At 47.8% G+C, this 17,844-nt stretch overlaps 2 protein-coding genes across 4 annotated transcripts in view; one reads left to right on the top strand and one right to left on the bottom strand.

Annotated features, from left to right (window-relative positions):
• ANGEL1 (angel homolog 1) overlaps positions 1 to 17,844 on the bottom strand; it is a 68,551-nt gene that overhangs the window by 38,055 nt on the left and 12,652 nt on the right. For 2 of the 3 annotated variants that reach the window (XM_043921165.1, XM_043921168.1), the window contains exon 2: positions 9,355 to 9,507. The exons of the other annotated variant lie outside the window; for it this stretch is intronic. The gene's annotated coding sequence lies outside the window, so the exon portion shown is untranslated. The remainder of the gene's footprint in view (positions 1 to 9,354; positions 9,508 to 17,844) is intronic. 3 annotated transcript variants of the gene reach the window in all.
• LRRC74A (leucine rich repeat containing 74A) overlaps positions 174 to 17,844 on the top strand; it is a 30,332-nt gene continuing 12,661 nt past the window's right edge. Inside the window, exons 1-9 of the mRNA XM_043920279.1 lie at positions 174 to 210; positions 1,701 to 1,829; positions 4,759 to 4,931; positions 8,198 to 8,305; positions 9,362 to 9,458; positions 12,461 to 12,510; positions 12,870 to 12,951; positions 16,783 to 16,868; positions 17,328 to 17,522. Of these exons, the coding sequence (XP_043776214.1) occupies positions 174 to 210; positions 1,701 to 1,829; positions 4,759 to 4,931; positions 8,198 to 8,305; positions 9,362 to 9,458; positions 12,461 to 12,510; positions 12,870 to 12,951; positions 16,783 to 16,868; positions 17,328 to 17,522 (957 nt within the window). The remainder of the gene's footprint in view (positions 211 to 1,700; positions 1,830 to 4,758; positions 4,932 to 8,197; positions 8,306 to 9,361; positions 9,459 to 12,460; positions 12,511 to 12,869; positions 12,952 to 16,782; positions 16,869 to 17,327; positions 17,523 to 17,844) is intronic.

Raw genomic sequence — 17,844 nt, 5'->3', positions numbered from 1 at the left:
CCCAGGGCTTGCTGGGATGGAAAGATAACTACAGGCTCCCTGCCTAAGATATGTCTGGGTGAGGGCAGGGTACATAAATTTTGAGACAGAGGTGAATGGACTGGTAGCTTCTTAGGGAAGCAGAAGAAGGGTGGCAAGAAGCTGGCAGCAGCCCCGGAGAGGGCCCTGGCACCATGGACAATGATGAACCTCTTGAGCCTGAGACAAAAGGTGAAAATGCGTCCCATGTCTCACCACTCAGGCCCTTCTAGCTGCCTCAAGTGTAATGCCTAATGACCGTGCAGACCCAGAAGCCTTCTTCCCTCTTCTCCTGGGACCCTATAGATTTGGGATAATGTGTGATGACTGCAGGGCTGGCCAAACGGAGCGAGAGAGTTGCATGCAATGCTGGGCTAGAACCGGTTCATACCAGCTCTGGATGACTTTAATTTTCATTCTGTGAGCTGGTTAATATCATGTTGGTAGTTGGGAATCCACCATGTTTGGAATATTTACATCACTACATTGGCTAACAAATCAGGATTTTTTTTTCATTGTTCTGGAGAGCCAGTTCAACAGTTAGCAACATTTCACTGGTTGGATGGAATTCCAACATTGTGTAATGAAGAAATTAAGACACCATCACTTTTCGATGGCTATGTTTGATGGCTAAGCTGTTGTATGTCTTCTAAGTGTCAGACCACTGCTATTAATATTTCCACCCCTTGTCACACAGACCTTGACTTACAAGCTGGGAAATAAATGTAGGAGCTTGGGTCTGTGGACAAGGGCTGAGAAAGACACAGATCTCCGTGAGCTCATTTGGAACCCCACTCTCTTAGAACCTGGGTGGTCAAAACTTGTGACCCCTGCCGTGAATGCTCAGCCCACCTAAAAGAGTAGATTGGTTGAGTTCTGACAGGCCACCTGGTGGTGCAACCTGGCTTCCCCAGACCTGTGCATCCTGCTGACATGGCATGACTAGCCCCGCCTTTGTGTGTGGCTTGTAGGAAGGAGCCCAGGACTGGTTCCAGATCAGAGGCCCAGTGACAGAAAAGCCCCATCTAGCAAGTGCAGGGGACTGGTGTGAGGAAATCTCAGGACTCAAGTATTTAACCGTAGCAATTAGTCTCAACCTCTCAACCCCAGGGAGATTGGCAAGCTCTTCCTTCTGCGTGGTCATAAATTTGGATTGGAAGGAAGAGAAGCCAGGTCAAATCCTTAAGAATCAAGTTTGCCCTCTGGTTCCCTGAGGCTGCTTCTGTTCTATTTTACATTTGACTCAAGTCACCTGCCCCGGCCCTTGTCCTCTGTGCCTGCCAATGAGGAAGCCTCCGCATCCACACACGTCCTTTCTCTGAAAGAGTGAAGCAGACCCTGAACCCCACCCAAGCCAGGAAGAAGGAAAGAGGGAGCAATTAGTCAGTGTCCAAGGCTGGCCCAGCCCAGGGGCTGGGACAGGGGCAAGCCTCCGGGAAACACGAAGGGCAGTGAGCACAGGAGGCTGCTCGGTGTCAGCGAAGGGACGGCTCGTAGGGTGAGGGCCCCCCAACAGGGCTGAGGGCACACTTGAGCCATAGAAGGCTGGGGTCAGTGGCTGCAGCCAAGACCCAGGTCATCGACGAGCGAAACAGGGGCAGGAAGGCCAGTGCTGGCCTCCACGGGAAAGGCAGACTGATGGCTTTTGTTTCCAGAATCAAGGAGCTGAGTTTTTCTTCCAGATGAAAGGGACAGTGTGTCCACGCCGCAGAGCAGTGACGAAACACTCTACTGTGAGGCTGAAGCCCCCGTGGCTGTTGAAAAAGAGAAACCAGCCCAGGAGAGCTCAGAGACAGATCTTGAGATCGAAGGTGAGCGTGGGCCTTTGAGGGGCGAGGGGTGGCTCGCCGGCCTGCTCAGAAGCTGCAGAAATCAGTCCCCGCCGTCGACCCAGGCTCTGCCCGGAGGGACATGCTATGGCGGGAACGTGGCTATGCTCGGCATTATGCCTCGGCCTCCTCGAGACCGGTCCGGGGGTGGCGGTCGCTGCTATCCCGTGCCCATGGCATCAGCTTGTCGAAAGCTGGACCAATAAAAGGGCAGGGGCTTCTGGTCTTCTGAATGTGTCCACAAGTGGCCTCTATGTCACCTTTGCACCAGTTCCAGGAGGTAAGCATTATTTACCTGCCTTTTACAGGGGAGGAAACTGAGGTTTAGAAAGACTGTGCGAGTGGCCGAGAAGTCTGCCAGTGTCTGCTGACCCGATGTTCACCCCACTGGTCCACGGGCCCTCCGTATGCCATATCCCAGGGGCCCCTGGAGGATTTGGGGCCCATCTGGCATGCTGGCGACTTTCCTCTTCTCAGAGGAGAGTTCTTGTTACCCCTGGTCGAGGGCCCCATGTTTTCCTTCGACAAATCCAAGCGTGTCTGGGTAAGGGGAGGGGGCTCTGGCTGAGGGTTATTGCAAACATCACCTCCACCCTCTCCTCCCTCCCGGTTCCCCCAAGGAAGGAGGAGCGGAAAGGACACAGGAAGCAGAGCCAGAACAATGCTGGTCCCGCCTGATGGGCTGGCCTCAGACTTCCCAGACTGAACCCCTTCCTCTCCTGTGTTTCGAAGCTGGGCGGGTGCACTGTGATCAGTGGCTGCAGACACGCAGGCGAGGCTGTTCTGCTGAATTCAGCTGCACGGCTCCTCTACATGGTCACCTCCCTGCCATGGTCACCTCCCCGCCAATGGTCGTCTCCCCACCAATGGTCACCTCCCCCGCATAGTCAACCTACAGCCTCACCCTCCACACAAACCTCCTCCTGCCACCCCCAGGGGAATCCTGTTTTTCCCTTTCTAGCTTCTTTTCCACTTCAAGGTTGCTGCTGACAATGATTGCAACACCCAGTTTTACAAGGTCAGAGGGGTGTCAGATAGAAACAATGGACCTTGTGTCCCAGTTTCAGGCTTCTATCTCTTTCCCCCTCCCCACACCCATGGCCAACAAGTGATAACACTGTTGCAAATGGCCTCTAAAATATAACTGTAGTGAATACAGCTAGAAGTGGTCAGAGGACTGCAACAGAGGAGAGTGAGTTCCAAGGACAAAGCTGGGGGTTACCTATGCTGTTTGGGCAAACAGGAGCCTCTAAGGACTGAATCTGGGCCCCACAGTTCTGTGTTGGATGAAAACTCAGGGCTCAGCTCCTCCAGTTTCTAGTGCCCCCGCAGCTGGTGCTGAGGTGCTGAGGATGGGGCAGGAAGAGTCTCCCGCGATGGCCCGAGACGGGAGCCTGGGCAGGAATAGCAAGCTGGTGGAGAGGCTACAGAAGAGGGAGAGAAGAGGGATGTTACTTCTGCTCTTCATGTACAACAGGCTGTTTTGCACCCCAACGGCCATTTGGCAAACTGGAGGTGGGGTGAGGGGGCAGATGCTACTCAAATCTCACGGGTAGAGACCAAGAATCTTGCTCAGGGACTTCCCTGGTGGTCCAGTGGCTAAGACTCCATGCTCCCACTGCAGGGAGTACCAGGGTTCAATCCCTGGTTGGGAAAGATCCTGCAAGTTGCATGGCATAGCCCAAAAAAATGTATGAAGAAAAGCATCCTACTAAATATTTTACACTGCATGTAACAGTCCCTCACAGAAGAGAATGATCCAATTCAAAATGTCCATAATGCTGAAGCTCGAAAAACCCCCTGGTTTACAATCACCCAGAAAAGAAGGCCAATTTGTAGCTGTGCCGATAAAATCAACTTGCTTGCAAAGACGTTGTCCTTCCGCCAACAAAGCTTTCATTGTCCGTCTTAGAAATGTTTAGGGTGAGTTGGCCAAAGGCCCAGGGATGTGAAGGGGAAACAGATGCTGGCTCAGACCTCAGCTGGCCCTGGGAAGCTCTGCATCAGTGGAGCTTGTTCAGTGAGGACAGGGCCGTGGGGCATCCAGAATCCAGGGAGGCCCACCGCCCGCTGCCCACTAGCCAGGCTGGTCTAAAGTCCAAGGATCTCAGCCCCCAGCCCCCAAGTTTATTTGTTTACAATGGATTTGGGGGTCTCCATTCTTGCACATACAGAAGCCCACTGCATCCTACTTGGGCTTTTTCTAGTTGGGAATTCTCTAAATATTTCATAAAACTTTGCGGCTCATATTTTAACAGTGGTAATGAAACTAAAGTCTTCCCAGGTGGCACGAGTGGTGAAGAATCCACCTGCCGATGCAGGAGACACAGAGATGCGGGTTCAATCCCTGGGTCAGGACAATCCCCTGGAGGAGGAAGTGGCAACCCACTGCAGTCCACCTGGAAAATGCCACAGACAGAGGGCCTTGGTGGACTACAGTCCATGGGATCACAGAAGAGTCGAACACGCGTGAGCACAGGGAAACTAAAACTGCAGTGGAAACGCCCTCAACTGTCAACAAACCACCAGCTTTTTGTCTAGCTGGCCTTTCAAAGGCGTCCCCAGGTGGGCACAGACGGGCTCACACATCCTTAAGGTCATCCTCACACACCCTTATGCAGTCAACCCAGGAAGGTGGGAGTGAAGCACATTGTTCCTTCCAGGTAGCTTGGAGTCTAAAACCAGAGACCTTCTCTCTTACCCAAAGGGAACGTCCCCATGGGGTTTTCTGGAGTCAGAGTCTCCCACCACGGGCTGACCTTCCAGTTGGAGCTAGAACATACGCGCATAGGATCAGACCCTCAAGCAGAGAGGACACCGGTCAGAACCGGATGTGGTCTGGGTTAGCAGGAAGAGAAGGCAAAGGAAGAAGGGAAATTCTGCTTCTTCCTCTTGCATCTTTTTTTTGCAGATACCGAGAGATTTTTCACCACTGGACAAAAGGAGCTGTACCTGGAGGCCTGCAAACTGGTGGGCGTAGTGCCCGTCTCCTACTTCATCCGGAACATGGAGGAGTCCTACGTGAACCTCAACCACCATGGGCTGGGCCCCAACGGAACCAAGGCTATTGCTATAGCCCTGGTGGTGAGCATGCTGCCAGTGGGGGCATGTGAAGCCGGGCAGAGGTGGGGGCTTGTCAGGGTGGTGGGCCCAAGAGTCAGAGAGCCCTACTGTGGGACCTGAGGTGCAACCTCTTTGCCCACCTTGCCCTAGGTTCTGCGTGTTATTGTTTAGTTGCTTAGTCATGTCCAACTCATTTGTGACCCCATGGACTGCAGCCTGCCAGGCTCTTCTGTCTATGGGATTTCCAGCAAGAACACTGGAGTGGGTTGCCATTTCCTTTTCCAGTGCATGAAAGTGAAAAGTGAAAGGGAAGTCGCTCAGTCGTGTCCGACTCTTCGTGACCCCCTGGACTACAGCCTACCAGGCTCCTCCGTCCATGGGATTTTCCAGGCGAGAGTACTAGAGTGGGTGCCATTGCCTTCTCCTGTTTACTACTGAGCCACCTGGAATCCCAGACTCTGCATGACTATCAGCTATTTCCCCAATAGGCACAGATGCCCATTAGCTCCTCGAAAGGATGATACTAGAGACCCGGACCTTGAAAGTCTGTGTTCTTTCATATCCAGGAAGCAAAGGCACAAGGCTGTGGACACTGAAAAAGCAACTGATCTGGGCTAGGGCCCAAATGCTGGTGCAAAAACACAAGATGAAATATCAGCCGGGTCTCCATTCCAAAGCTCACCTTTGCGATAAATGAGTTCACTACTGAACCATTCCATTCCATGTCTGCCTTTTGCAATATTAGATGTAATTCTTCAAGATCACACTGCAGAGTGAATCCTGTTTTCCCACAAGAATAATGTTCTCGCTCAGCTTGGCATGAGTGAACAAGGACTTGACCTTGAACTTACTATATGGCGTTCCGTATTTATAATTGATGATATGCAAAACTGACTCCATCTCAGGAAAAAAGACAATGTAACAGGTGTATGTCAGCATAACGCTGTTTGTTCACTTAGGACAGTAAAGAAAAAGTTTGATTTTTTTTTTAAAGCACTCATTTTTGGATCTATAACGGCATTTGCACTTAGTGCTTGCTCATTAAGAAGTCACTGGACGTGACCCTGGGGAGGAGGAGGGAAGGGAGGGAAGAGCAGAGAAAGAACAAAGCCATCCTGAAATTCATGGAGCGTTGAAAGACTGATTAATGAAGTGTTAGGAATGCACCATTACATCATGAGCTTCATGGGGGAAAAAAAGTGGAATATAATGAAATCCACTCAGGACTTAGGCCACTTGGCTCTCAGGAACAGCAGTTTCTATTTAGGGGGAGTTTTTCTCCTCTGATTCTCTGTATCGCCCATTTGACAATTAATCATTGTGGCATTCCCATGGACTGAACTTTTAATTATTACTGATATCTCCAGTACAGTTGAACTTCTGACAAGTCGTGCTCTCCCCTGGCTTAGATGAAGAGCACGCCAACAGCAGGGGTCATTTTCATACGTCTCGGGGTCTATCCCTCCTCCGCCCATCTCCATGCCCCTGCACTTAGTGGGCTGTGGGCCCCCTGCAGAGGAGGGATGGTTTCTGATTATCCATTTCCTCAGCAGCTGGCAGAGAGGGTGACAAATAGATACTCACCCCTGTGAAATGAATGTGGATGGACTTGGCGGTCGGGCCCACCCACCACACCACGCACTGTGCTGGCCCCCAGGACGACTCTGAAAGTGGTCCTTCAGTCCCAGTTTCTGCCAAGTGATGCCTAGACTGGGAGGCCCCCTGAGCCAGCTCACTTGCCTTTGAGCCCAACTGAATTTTGTCACCACCACCCCTTCCCCGCAGAGAGCTGAGGCCAGAAGACACTTCCTGAAGGCCCCGGGGGACCTTCCTGCGTGGCTGTAATTCACCCTGTGACACTCTCCCTTGGCTTGGGATGAGAGCTCCTACCACATTCTACTTCTCCCACGGCTTTGTGCACTTCGAAAATGCTCAGGTCCAAAGATGAGTCTGTTCTCTCTGCCTTTCTGCACAGGGAACGAGGTGGGGACGGGAAGGACGGAAGTTCTGGTTAGAGCGAATCCCAGTCCCTTTGGCTGCAGTGCTAGTCATTTCCACTTGCCTTGTTCCCTGTGGGAATGCGGACTAGCTTGGATGTAGATATTTAAGAGTTAGGTTCTAATACGAACCAGTACCAACGGAGAAGGGCGTGGGGAAGAATTGGGAGACTGGATTGCAATGTATACACTGTTGACACCATGTATAACACAGGTACTAATGAGACCGCACTGTAGCACAGGGAACTCTGCTGAATGCTCTGTAGCGACTGAATGGAAAGGAACTCCAAAAAAGAGGGGGTAGAGCTGACTCACTTTGCTGTACCGCACGAGCTAACACAACATTGGAAAGCAGTTAGACGCCAATAAAAACTCCATGGCTGATTCATGTCAATGTATGACAAAACCCACTACAATGTTGTAAAGTAATTAGCCTCCAACTATTAAAAATAAATGAAAAAAAAAAAACTAATTAGAAAAGGATTTAAGCTCCACTTCCCTCCAAACAGCCTGACTATCAGAGAGTCCAGAAAAGCCTTAAGCCTAAACTAGAAGAGAGGCCTCTGAGCAAGATGGCACAGGAGATGTATTAGGCTTAAATACCCTTCTTAAATGTATCAGGGAGGCCTGGCGTGCTACGGTCCATGGGGTCACAAAGAGTCAGACACGACTAAGTGACTGAACTGAACTGAAATGTACCACGTTCTCCTTAATCCTGGAGGAGGTCAGAGGCCTCTTTCCTCGAGGCTAAATGGTTAAAATCTGTTCCCCTCACCCTTGTGCCTTCCCCTTTGCAGGACTCTGGTGTCATGTCCCTCTTCTAAATCCCCCCTGGGAATCCCTTTTTGGGGAGGGAGGTGCCCAAAAGAAGCATGTCCTAGTAAAACTTCTCTGGTGGTTCAGTGGTGAAGAATCCACCTGTCAATGCAGGAGACATGGGTTCTATCCCTGGGTCGAGAAGATCCCCTGGAGTAGGGAAATGGCTACCCACTCCAGTACTCTTGCCTGGGAAATCCCATGGACAGAGGAGCCTGGCGGGCTGTGGTCCACCAGGGGTCTCAGAGTCGGACATGACTTAGTGACGAAGCAACAACAACAAAACAAAACTCAGTCCCCCTGCCTTATTCTCCTGTTGCTAGCTGCTGCTCCAGAACTGCTAGCCTGCACCTCCATACCCTCTGACCTGGCCGGGATGTTCAAGAGGGGTGACGGGTTCTGGGCAAAGGCAGGGAACTGACTCTGTCACCATCCATCTTTCTCTCTCTCCCCCTCCCCTCGTGGCGGCTGAAGTCCAACACGACTGTCCTCACGCTGGAGCTGGCGGACAACTGCATCATGCAGGAGGGCATCCTGAGCCTGGTGGAGATGCTGCAGGAAAACTACTACCTGCAGGAGATAGTACTGTGCCCTGCTCTGCCCGTTCCTGCCTCCACACTTAGGGTCTCAGAATCCACTCGAGACAAGCCAGAGACCCCTACCCGAGCCCTGCCTCCAGGCTTTCTGCTGTCAATCAGGGGACTCCTCCCCACTAAAAGTGACTTCTCAGAGGAGGTTCCACACCTAAGAGGCTGACCAGGGACTCTGCATTCCCCGTGGGCACAGGAAACCCTGAGAAACTACTTCCATCTGACCTCACAAGTCCCTAAATGGACAAACTTCTTTCAAGTTACCTTAACGTGAACTTTCTTAAAGAAAATAAAGTCATGAGATAGTTTCATAAAATACAATGTGTCCATAGATAGATGATGGTGATGGTTGGACACCAGCATGAATGTACTTCAGCCCACTGAGCTGAACCCTTCAAAATGGTTAGGATGGCAAATGTTGTGTTACGTCTATTTTACTACAATTTTAAAACTTGAAAAAAGAAGGGGAAAAAACAACCAAGATAATAAAAGACGAAGTTATATAAAGTCCCTCCCACTAGCCCCTCAGTCTAGCCCCACTAGCCCACTAGTCCCTCCCATGAATGGACTGTGTCCATTTATACCCCAACTGCTTCCGAGGACAGTAATTCATGCTTCAGGAACCAATGAAGGGAATTACAATCATTGCTTGCTCTTAATTTGTTTTTCAATTGTTTCATACTAAACCCTCCAAATAGTCGTCTTGGGTTTCCAAAAAAAAAAAAAAAAAAGATGCAATGTGCTTATCTAAAATACCAGGGCAAAACTGGGGAGGTGGGGGGAGTCTTTGAGGTCAGCTTCAGAGAATTGAGACCAGCCTAGGGCCTCGCCATGAAACATCAGAAAAACCAGGGGTCCGGTCCTCCTCCTCCTCCTTTTAACCTCCCTAACCCTCCTAACCCTTCCGATCCTTTCACCTAACACCTGCTCTCTCTACCCAACCTTATGCCCTTAGGACAGGCCTCAAGGAAGCCCCCACCCCCATCATTTGTTAACCAGGGCCCTTTGGTGGGATTTTTACACACAGAAGTGTTCTCTTGCCTTTTAGAATGTTTCCGACAATGATCTCGGCTTGGAGGGGGCCAGAATCCTCTCCGAGTTCCTCCAGAATAACACCTCTTCGCTTTTCAGTCTTCAGCTTTCAGGTGAGCCTATGAAGGGCTTCCCAGGTGGTACCAGTGGTAAAGAATCTGCCTGCCAATACAGGAGACGCAAGAGACACAGGTTCAGTCCCAGAGTGGGAAAGGTCCCCTGGAGAAGGACATGGCAACCCCCTCCAGTATTCTTGCCTGGAGAGTTCCATGGACAGAGGAGCCTGGTGGGCTGCAGTCCCTGAGGTAGCAAAGAGTCAGACACCACTGAGCAACTTAGCACTCACACATGGTGCTTTCTTATATGAAAGTTTATATATTTACTCTTGTCAGGTTCATCAGTCTTTTCTTTTACGGTTTTAATTTTTGTAGTCTTGCTTAAAAACTGTTTCCTACTTCAGATTTTGAAGTATTTTCCTTTATTTTCTTCAAATATTTTTGTAATTTTTTTTCCCACATCTTCAATATATCTGGAATTTACTTTTGTTCATGGCATTAGGTAGAAATCATACGTGTTATTTTCACCTAGCTAAAATTCATAGCCAGGTGCCCAGCTTCATTAATTGAATAACTTATCCTTTACTGACTAACTTGAATGCCATTTTAACATATATTAAAGTGTGTGTTACTCAGTCGTGTTCAACTCTTTGCGATCCCATGGACTGTAGCCCACCAGGCTTCTCCAGGCCTGGAGTGGGCTGCCATTCCCTTCTCCAAGGGAGCTTCCCGACCCAGGGATCGGTCCTGGGTCTCCTGTGTTACGGGCGGATTCTTTACCGTCTGAGCCACCAGAGAAGTCCATCATATATTAAATTGCCATATAAATATAGATTCCTTTCTAGAGTCTCTATCCCATTTCATTTATCTATTTCTATGTCAACATTGTACCATTTTAGTATTTGTTTAAAATATTAAAATTATAATATGTTATAATTAGTTGAAATTTATGAAATACATCAAGTATGTAATATTCAATATATTAGTTTTATACTTATATTATATGCTTATATTAGATATCTTAATATGTTTTGAGCTTCCCCAGTGGCGCTGCAGTGCAAGAATCCACCTGCAATGCAAGAGACACAGGTTCTGATCCTGGGTTGAGAAAATACCCTGGAGAAGGAAATGGCAACCCACTTCAGTATTTCGACCTGGGAAATCCCATTGACAGAACCTGGCAGGCTGCAGTCCATGGGACTGCAAAAGAGTCATACATGACTTAGCAACTAAACAACAACAATAATGTGTTTGATATTTGAGTGGACAAAGTTTGACCTTTTTCAAAGTAATCTTGGTTATTCTTAGACAGTTTCTCCTCCAGGTGAATTTTAAAATCATTTTGTCAAGTTATATTAAAAAAAAACTTATTGGGATTTTGGTTGGAGTTATATTTAATATTCTAGGTTAATTCAGGAAAGAACTGACATATTCAAAATATTGAACAGCTTCGTTTAAGAACTTGGTTTCATCAGGTTTTTTATGTTCTTCAATAAATTGTTATAGTTTTATTTCATTATTAGTCATGCATATTTCATATTAGCTTTATGTCTAGGTCTTTATCATTTCATTCTTATGAGAATAGAATGTTTTTTCTACCACTTTTTCTAATTACTTATTCCTGGTATGTATGAGAGCTATCAATTTTTGTACGTTGAGCCTACTGTCAATCATTTTATTGAATTATCTTACTAGTTCTGACATTTTGTTAATATTCTTGGATTATTTATGTAGGTGATCGTGTCTGCAAACAATGGAAGTTTTTGTCTCTTCTTTCCAATATTTATGGCTCCTGGAGAGTTTTTTGGTTGTATTGGCTAAGACCTCTAATATAACATTAATCCAGAAAGTTCTCCGCGAAAATACAAACTTCCCAACCCCATCCCAGGCTGCTAAATCAGAATCTTTAGGGGGAAAGGCTAAGAATATGTATTTTTCATCTATCTTCCAAACAATTTCTTACAGCTGATGCAGGACAGGTAACAAATAGTATAAATACAACAATTTGAGTAACAGATTACATAAGTTTATACATTGACTAGATTGTCATCTCATTTCATTGCACTGGTGCCAGAAACAACCAAGAAAATATTTGTGTTTCAGTGGATTCATTCATTCATTCAGGATTAACTGAGCACCTGCTATGTGCCAAGCACTTTTTGAGTGCTAGAGACATACGGTTTATTAAGCTTTCAAAGGAGAAATTTAGGGATAAGAATTTGTGTCATCTATCCCCCCCAAATCACCAGTGTTTTATCAATAGATTCCTTAGCAGGGCCAGGGCTAGGCTAAGACAGGGAAGGCACTCGCCTCAGCCACAGAACTTAAGGGTCAACAAAAAACTCAGTAACCAAGTAAATAACATCTTAAAGCAACATTTTTAAAAGCCAGAATTAATACAAAGATAAATCCATGGTGAAGAAAAATATCAACACTTTAAACCACAGGATCCCACAGGGACAGAATGGGTGAAGTACAGGGTCAGATCCTGCTTTTATTTAAACTTTGGTTCATCATAGATCTTTTTGCATTGATTTGCATTTTAAACTATTAAGATGTTACTCATCGCGATTACCGAGATTTTTGGCACCTCTTCAATTTTGCACGCACGGTAAGTGCTTCATTCATCTCTCCAGTCCCAACTCTGCTGCTTAGACTTGAATTAGCATTTTTAGAATATCAGAGTTTAGGCACAAGGCCAGGAGTTGATGCCATCAGTGGATTCACAGGGCATGGTGTACTAATTTCTGAAACTCCCTGCAGAGTCATGGCATAGAGAGAAGGGAAGGAGCATTAAAGAGATGGTAACGAGCTGCCTTTCTTCCCGTGTGTTCCTCTGTGGCCAAACACTGCTTTAAGCATTTGCCCAAACCCCACTCCCACCTAGGCTGCCATGTAACACGGAGCAGAGTTCCACGTGCTACACGGGACGTCCTTGCTGGACTTGCCGCCTTTTCCATGTTCAATTGTTCCAAAGGCAAGAAACTGGCAGGACTAGGATATGGAGGGTTAGGGAGCCTTAGTCTGAAGAACGTTGCTAATGCCCCCTTTCCCTGCAGGAAATAACTTCAAGGAAGAATCTGCAGAACTGTTCTGTCAAGCCTTGTCGGTAAGAAGCCAGGGGTGCGGGTGCAGCCAGCCGCATGGGCGATGCCGCTGGGACGTGGGTGGCTCTGAGCGTCAGGAAGGAGTGAGGCCACTTGCCTGGTGTAGGGAGCTGCTGAGTGTTCAGACTCCAGTCCTATCAAAGCCTCAGCAAGTGGTAGGACTGTTTGGATGGTGCTAAATTCTCCTAGCAATCATCAACAGTTCTACAGGAAATGAACAAGAAATTGTCCTCCATCTAAGAACACTAGCCTACTTAATTTTCAGCATACGCGGCCCCCATCACAGTGTTCTAAGTGAGGCATTTGCAGAGAAGACAGAGAAGACAAAAATCACCTTTTTCTGCACTGTTTCTTTTTCTAGAACAATTACAGAATTAAATCACTGGATCTCAGTCACAACCAATTCTGTGATAAGGCAGGCGAGTACCTGGGGCAGATGCTAGGTGAGTCCTGCTGCGAAGGGGAGGAGCCCGGAAAAGGGAGGGACGTAGGGTAGGATGGCTTGTCAGAGCTCATCTCCTGTTTTTTTATTGTTATTGAAAGTTCTGATTATAAAAAGTAATGTAAACGATGCCCCAAATTCATTTTGAACAGAGCAAACATCTGAATGTGGGAAGTAAAAAAACTTTAAAACGATTAGATTAGAGTAACATAGAAGTAACTTGTTTCTATGAGAAGTAATACAGAGATGACTTCAGGGAGGCTAAAGATTATTAAACAGTAATGGGCAGACACTGTAACAAAACAGTGGGCAGAAAGTGCAACAAAAACGATTCATACATTCGACAACAGTAAAGTTTAAACTTTCAGATGATAAAAGAAATTGTGGGGCAATGATAGAAGACAAGCACTAGTTACGGAGTAGAAATGTAGAACATTTGTAAAATATAAAAGATTACTGTTCAGAATACTGATGAAACGTCCTCTAGCTCAATTAGTCAGTGATAAATACTCCCAGTAAAAAAAAAAAAAAAACTGGCCAAAGCATATGGATAGTGACCAAAGAAAACCAAGTGTCCACAATCTTCAGTAATTAAAAACACACAAAAGAAAACCACAAACAGATCTCTTTTGTCATCTAGCAGAGCTGTGAAAATTTCCCGTCCAAGAATATCAATGGCGGCGAAAACGAACAAGAAATAGGGACACTCTCAAGTCTGCTAGATAAAGGCACTTTGGAGAACAGTGTGGCTACATTTAGTAATATATTGGAAATGTATATATTCTGTGACGCAGTTCACCTCTATAGGTGTCTCAGAGAAGGTCTCATGCATACAGAGAGAGCTGTCCGAGGAGGTTGGTTATAACGAAAGTGTTATAAAAGAGGAGGAAAAAAAACCTTAAATGTTCACTCCTGGGGAAATGAGTAGAACCAGAGAGGACTCCTAGCAGTGGGGACAGAGCGCTAATCTAGACGGGGAGGGGAGAGAAAACCGCCCAGGGAAGCTCCGTGACACCTGCATCCGAGGAGGACAGGAGGGGAGGAGGGAGACATGGTGTTCCAGACCCGGACAGGACCACACCGTGAGCCCAACAAGGAGGCTCGAGGAGGGAATGGATTCAGAATATGCTCTGGAAGTAAAGCCAAAAGGACTTGCTGATGTGAAGAGGGAGGGAAAGGGAGAGAGAAAGATAGATTCGTGATTCTTCTGTTTCAGTTCCTGGTGAGATGGAGGTGGTGTTTACTCAGTGGGGGAAACTCAGGGAGTCACAGTACGGAGGGGCAGGAGTTAGGAGTCAAGGTGTCTGCTTTTGGCCAGGAAGGGCTTTTGATGCCCATTTGATGCCGACAGGGAGATGTCAGGAAGGTGGCTTGCTGGGTCAGTTCAGAGCGTGGAGAACAGGTCAGGACTGGAAACATATTTGTGATGTATTTAAAGCCACGTGTCCAGATGAGGTTGTCCGGGCGAAGAGTACAGACAGAGTTGAGTAGGGGGCCATCCATCCTGTGGCCCCCGGGGTCACTCCAACATTTTAAGGGGTCACAGAGGAGGAGGAGCTGGAGAGGGAGTGATGAGTCAAATAGCAGGGAAAGTGAGGTACCAAGGAGCCATGTGGGGGGAAGTATTTTCAAGAAGGGGGAGGTGGGCAGCTGGGTGAAATGTTGTCTAGAGGTCAAATAAGAAGACAGAAAAGTGACCACAGGACTTGCCAGCATGGAAATAACTAGTGAGGGAGTATGCAAACCCAACTGGAGTGGGTTGAGCTAAAAATGAGATGCAAAGAAGTGGAAATGGCCATGTAAGCAACCCCAGGCGCTCCACTGAGACTCGGCTGGAACAGAAAGATGGGGGGCATAGGGTCCAGGAAGGTGTGCAAGGACAGGAAATGCTGATAGGAAGAAGAGAAATAGAACCTGATGATGAAGGAGGAGGAGGAGATAATCATAGGAGCGAAGTCCTTGAAAAGACAGGAGGCAATAGCATCTTTAACAAAGATGGAGGGATAGCCTGAGAGCAGTAGGGAGCCATCACTCACTGAAAAGGGGGGAGCCCAAGAGTGGGTGTGGGGGGCAGTGGGGCTGGGACAGCACTTTAGGAGCGTGGAGCTCTCTCACCCCACCGCTGCCGTTTCCTCAGCGAGGCAATGAGGCAAGATCTTCAGCTAGAGAGGAAGGAACGGAAGAGCAACGTGTAAATGAACTATTGGGCAGTTTGAGTCTCCCTTTGAAAACTAATTGTCAAACGTTTTAAAATTAAAATTTAAAACATAAATTTAAAATGAGACAGACCAACTTCTGTTTCAGTATCGTTGTCACCATACTATATATGCAGCTTTTAAAAATTTTTGTGTATTAAAGCTACCAAATATAAAATGATTACTATGTGACAAGCATCACGCTAGGCTCTTTACATCAATCTTTACAAAAAAAAAAAAAACTTTGTAAAGGTTATCATTCCCATGTTATAGATAAGAAAACAGAAGTAAGGGAAGGATAAGTAAGCCAAAGAATCTGCCTCAATGTGGGAGAACCAGGTTTGAGCCCTGGGTCGGGAAGATCCCCTGGAGAAGGGAATGGCAACCCACTCCAGTATTCTTGCCTGGAGAATCCCATGGACAGAGGAGCCTGGCAGGCTACAGTCTGTGGGGTCGCAAAGAGTCAGACATGACTGAGCGAACCTCTGCCTTCTGTCTAAGGTCACATAGCTAGAAAGTGGTGAGAACAGAATTAAATTTTTAATTTTGTGGTCATTTAAGAGGGGCAGGAGTGCAAGGTATAACTTAAGTGGGGGACATGGCACAAAAGAGGAAAGAAGGGTAGGAAGAGATTGAGGGAGACAGGTAGGGAGAGAATGAAAGCAGGAGAAAAGTTTGTTCTCAATATAACAGAAGGTGGTGTGCACTTCCCTGAAAGTCTGTCCTGGTGGTTGACACAAGGGAAAGACATGATCAGTACAGAGCGCTCTGTCCATAAAAAATAAAACAAAAACACATTTTCCTGGGCCTGAAGGCAGTTCCTCCCACTCAGTGTCCTTCAAGAGCGCTTTAGTCTCCCTCCCCAATAGTGTCCTCAGCACATCCGCCCTCCCCAGATAAAAATGACAATGGTGATGTGTTTAGAATGCTTTCCCAGCCCTATGTAGCCTGTGATCAAAAGCATCTTTAAGTTTAAAAAAAAAATTGCAATTTCGGTGCAAACCCAACTTCCAGACAAGCCTGATGTCGCCCCACTTCCACCTGGCTGTATCCGTAAAGTTCTCCTGGATGGACATTCTGTGGCTTCCACTGCTCCCATCAGTCTCCATGTGATAGAACACACCTTGCCCACCAGAGTCTCCCTATGTAAACACAACCCCTGTTTCCCATGCTGTCTCCATCTATGTTAACGACTGTGTAATTTTCCACCAGGTGGACATTTGTGTTATGCTTTACCCCTCCCCGTGAGTCACAAACCTTGCTTTTGTAAGCGACGCCATGGTAAACATCTGCAAGCCTGTCACTCTTCTTACCTACTATGCTGTCTCCTTTGGAAGAGTCTCAGGGGTGATATTGCCGTGAGATGGAGTAAACAGATTTTGGTAGGAAAATGTCTGTGACCAGACAGTACAGAGTGCATCCTGTGTTTGCCACCTGCAACGTACAATTGCTGTGGCGTTGGGAGTCACCTTGTAATTTGGGGTTTAAATGGATAACTGACAAGTTATTGCCTCAGCGTTCTGCTTTGCATGAGGACTGAGCCATTCTTACCCCCAATTTCATGGATCTCAGGCCAACCTGGAGCCTGGGTTCTCTGGGAGGTGGGGAGGCTGAGATGACACCCTCCCCTCCCTCAGCCATCAATGTAGGGCTCCAGTCACTGGATCTGAGCTGGAACCACCTCTACATCCGGGGAATGGTGGCCTTATGCAATGGTCTCCGGGTAAGCCTGCGGGAGCGGAGCCAGGGTTGAGCCCGGGTGAGGATGACCAGGCCCTCCATCCGCCATCTTGAACCCCTTCTCCACGGTCCCCGTTGAGGATGGTCTACTGAGACCTCCTCGGGTGCCCTGCACAGTCAGTCTGCCTCCTGAACACATGTCCCTCTTTAGTACAAATCCCTCCCCAGTAAACTCACCCTACTGGGGCCTCGTATGCACCTTTGAGGGCAACTTCAAAGGGGCAGTTTAACTCGGGGCGAAGGGAATGGCCTTCACCCAAAGAGAATGAGCTCTGAGACTCTGAGCCCAGCTGGGAGGGATCTGGAAAGATCTGGCCGTCCCTCTCCCGGGGACCACTGAGCACTCTGTCTGGAAGCCGGCCGGGGTCAAAAATGGGGGCCCGTTGGCTGGGTGAGTTGCCTGCAGCCTTGATGCTGGCACTGTTTTCCCTTCTCCTTGCAGTCTAACGTGTCGCTGAAGAAACTCGATCTCTCCATGAATAGCTTTGGGAACGAGGGGGCTGCGGCCCTAGGGGAGGTCCTCAGACTCAACAGCTACCTGACCTACCTAGACCTCAGCAGCAACAACATCACCAACGACGGGCTCTCCAAAATCAGCAGAGCCCTGGAGTTGAATGAAAGCCTCAAAGTTCTGAAGGTAGTCTTCACCCGGGCTGGGGGCAGGACAGCTTGTGTGTACATGTGTGTGTGCACGGCTCCATGTGTGTGTAACCGTGCATATCTCTGTGTGTCTGTACCCATGCATGTGTGCGTCAGTGACTGTGCATCTGTGTTTGTGTCCCTGCATCCCTGTGTGTGCACGCACGTGTGTATCTGTGTGTGTTGGGGCAAGGGGAGCGGGAGTGGGTTGGGATGTTGCTGGAGAGAAAAATCTACATTCTTGGCTGTCTTTATTCTGTAAACTCAATGTCACACCCTCCACTTGCACCTGACACCAGATGGCACTTTGTCTCTTAACT

Source organism: Cervus elaphus, chromosome 12, assembly GCF_910594005.1.
Source record: "Cervus elaphus chromosome 12, mCerEla1.1, whole genome shotgun sequence".
NCBI lineage: Eukaryota > Metazoa > Chordata > Mammalia > Artiodactyla > Cervidae > Cervus > Cervus elaphus.
This window is presented reverse-complemented; position numbering and strand designations above follow the sequence as displayed.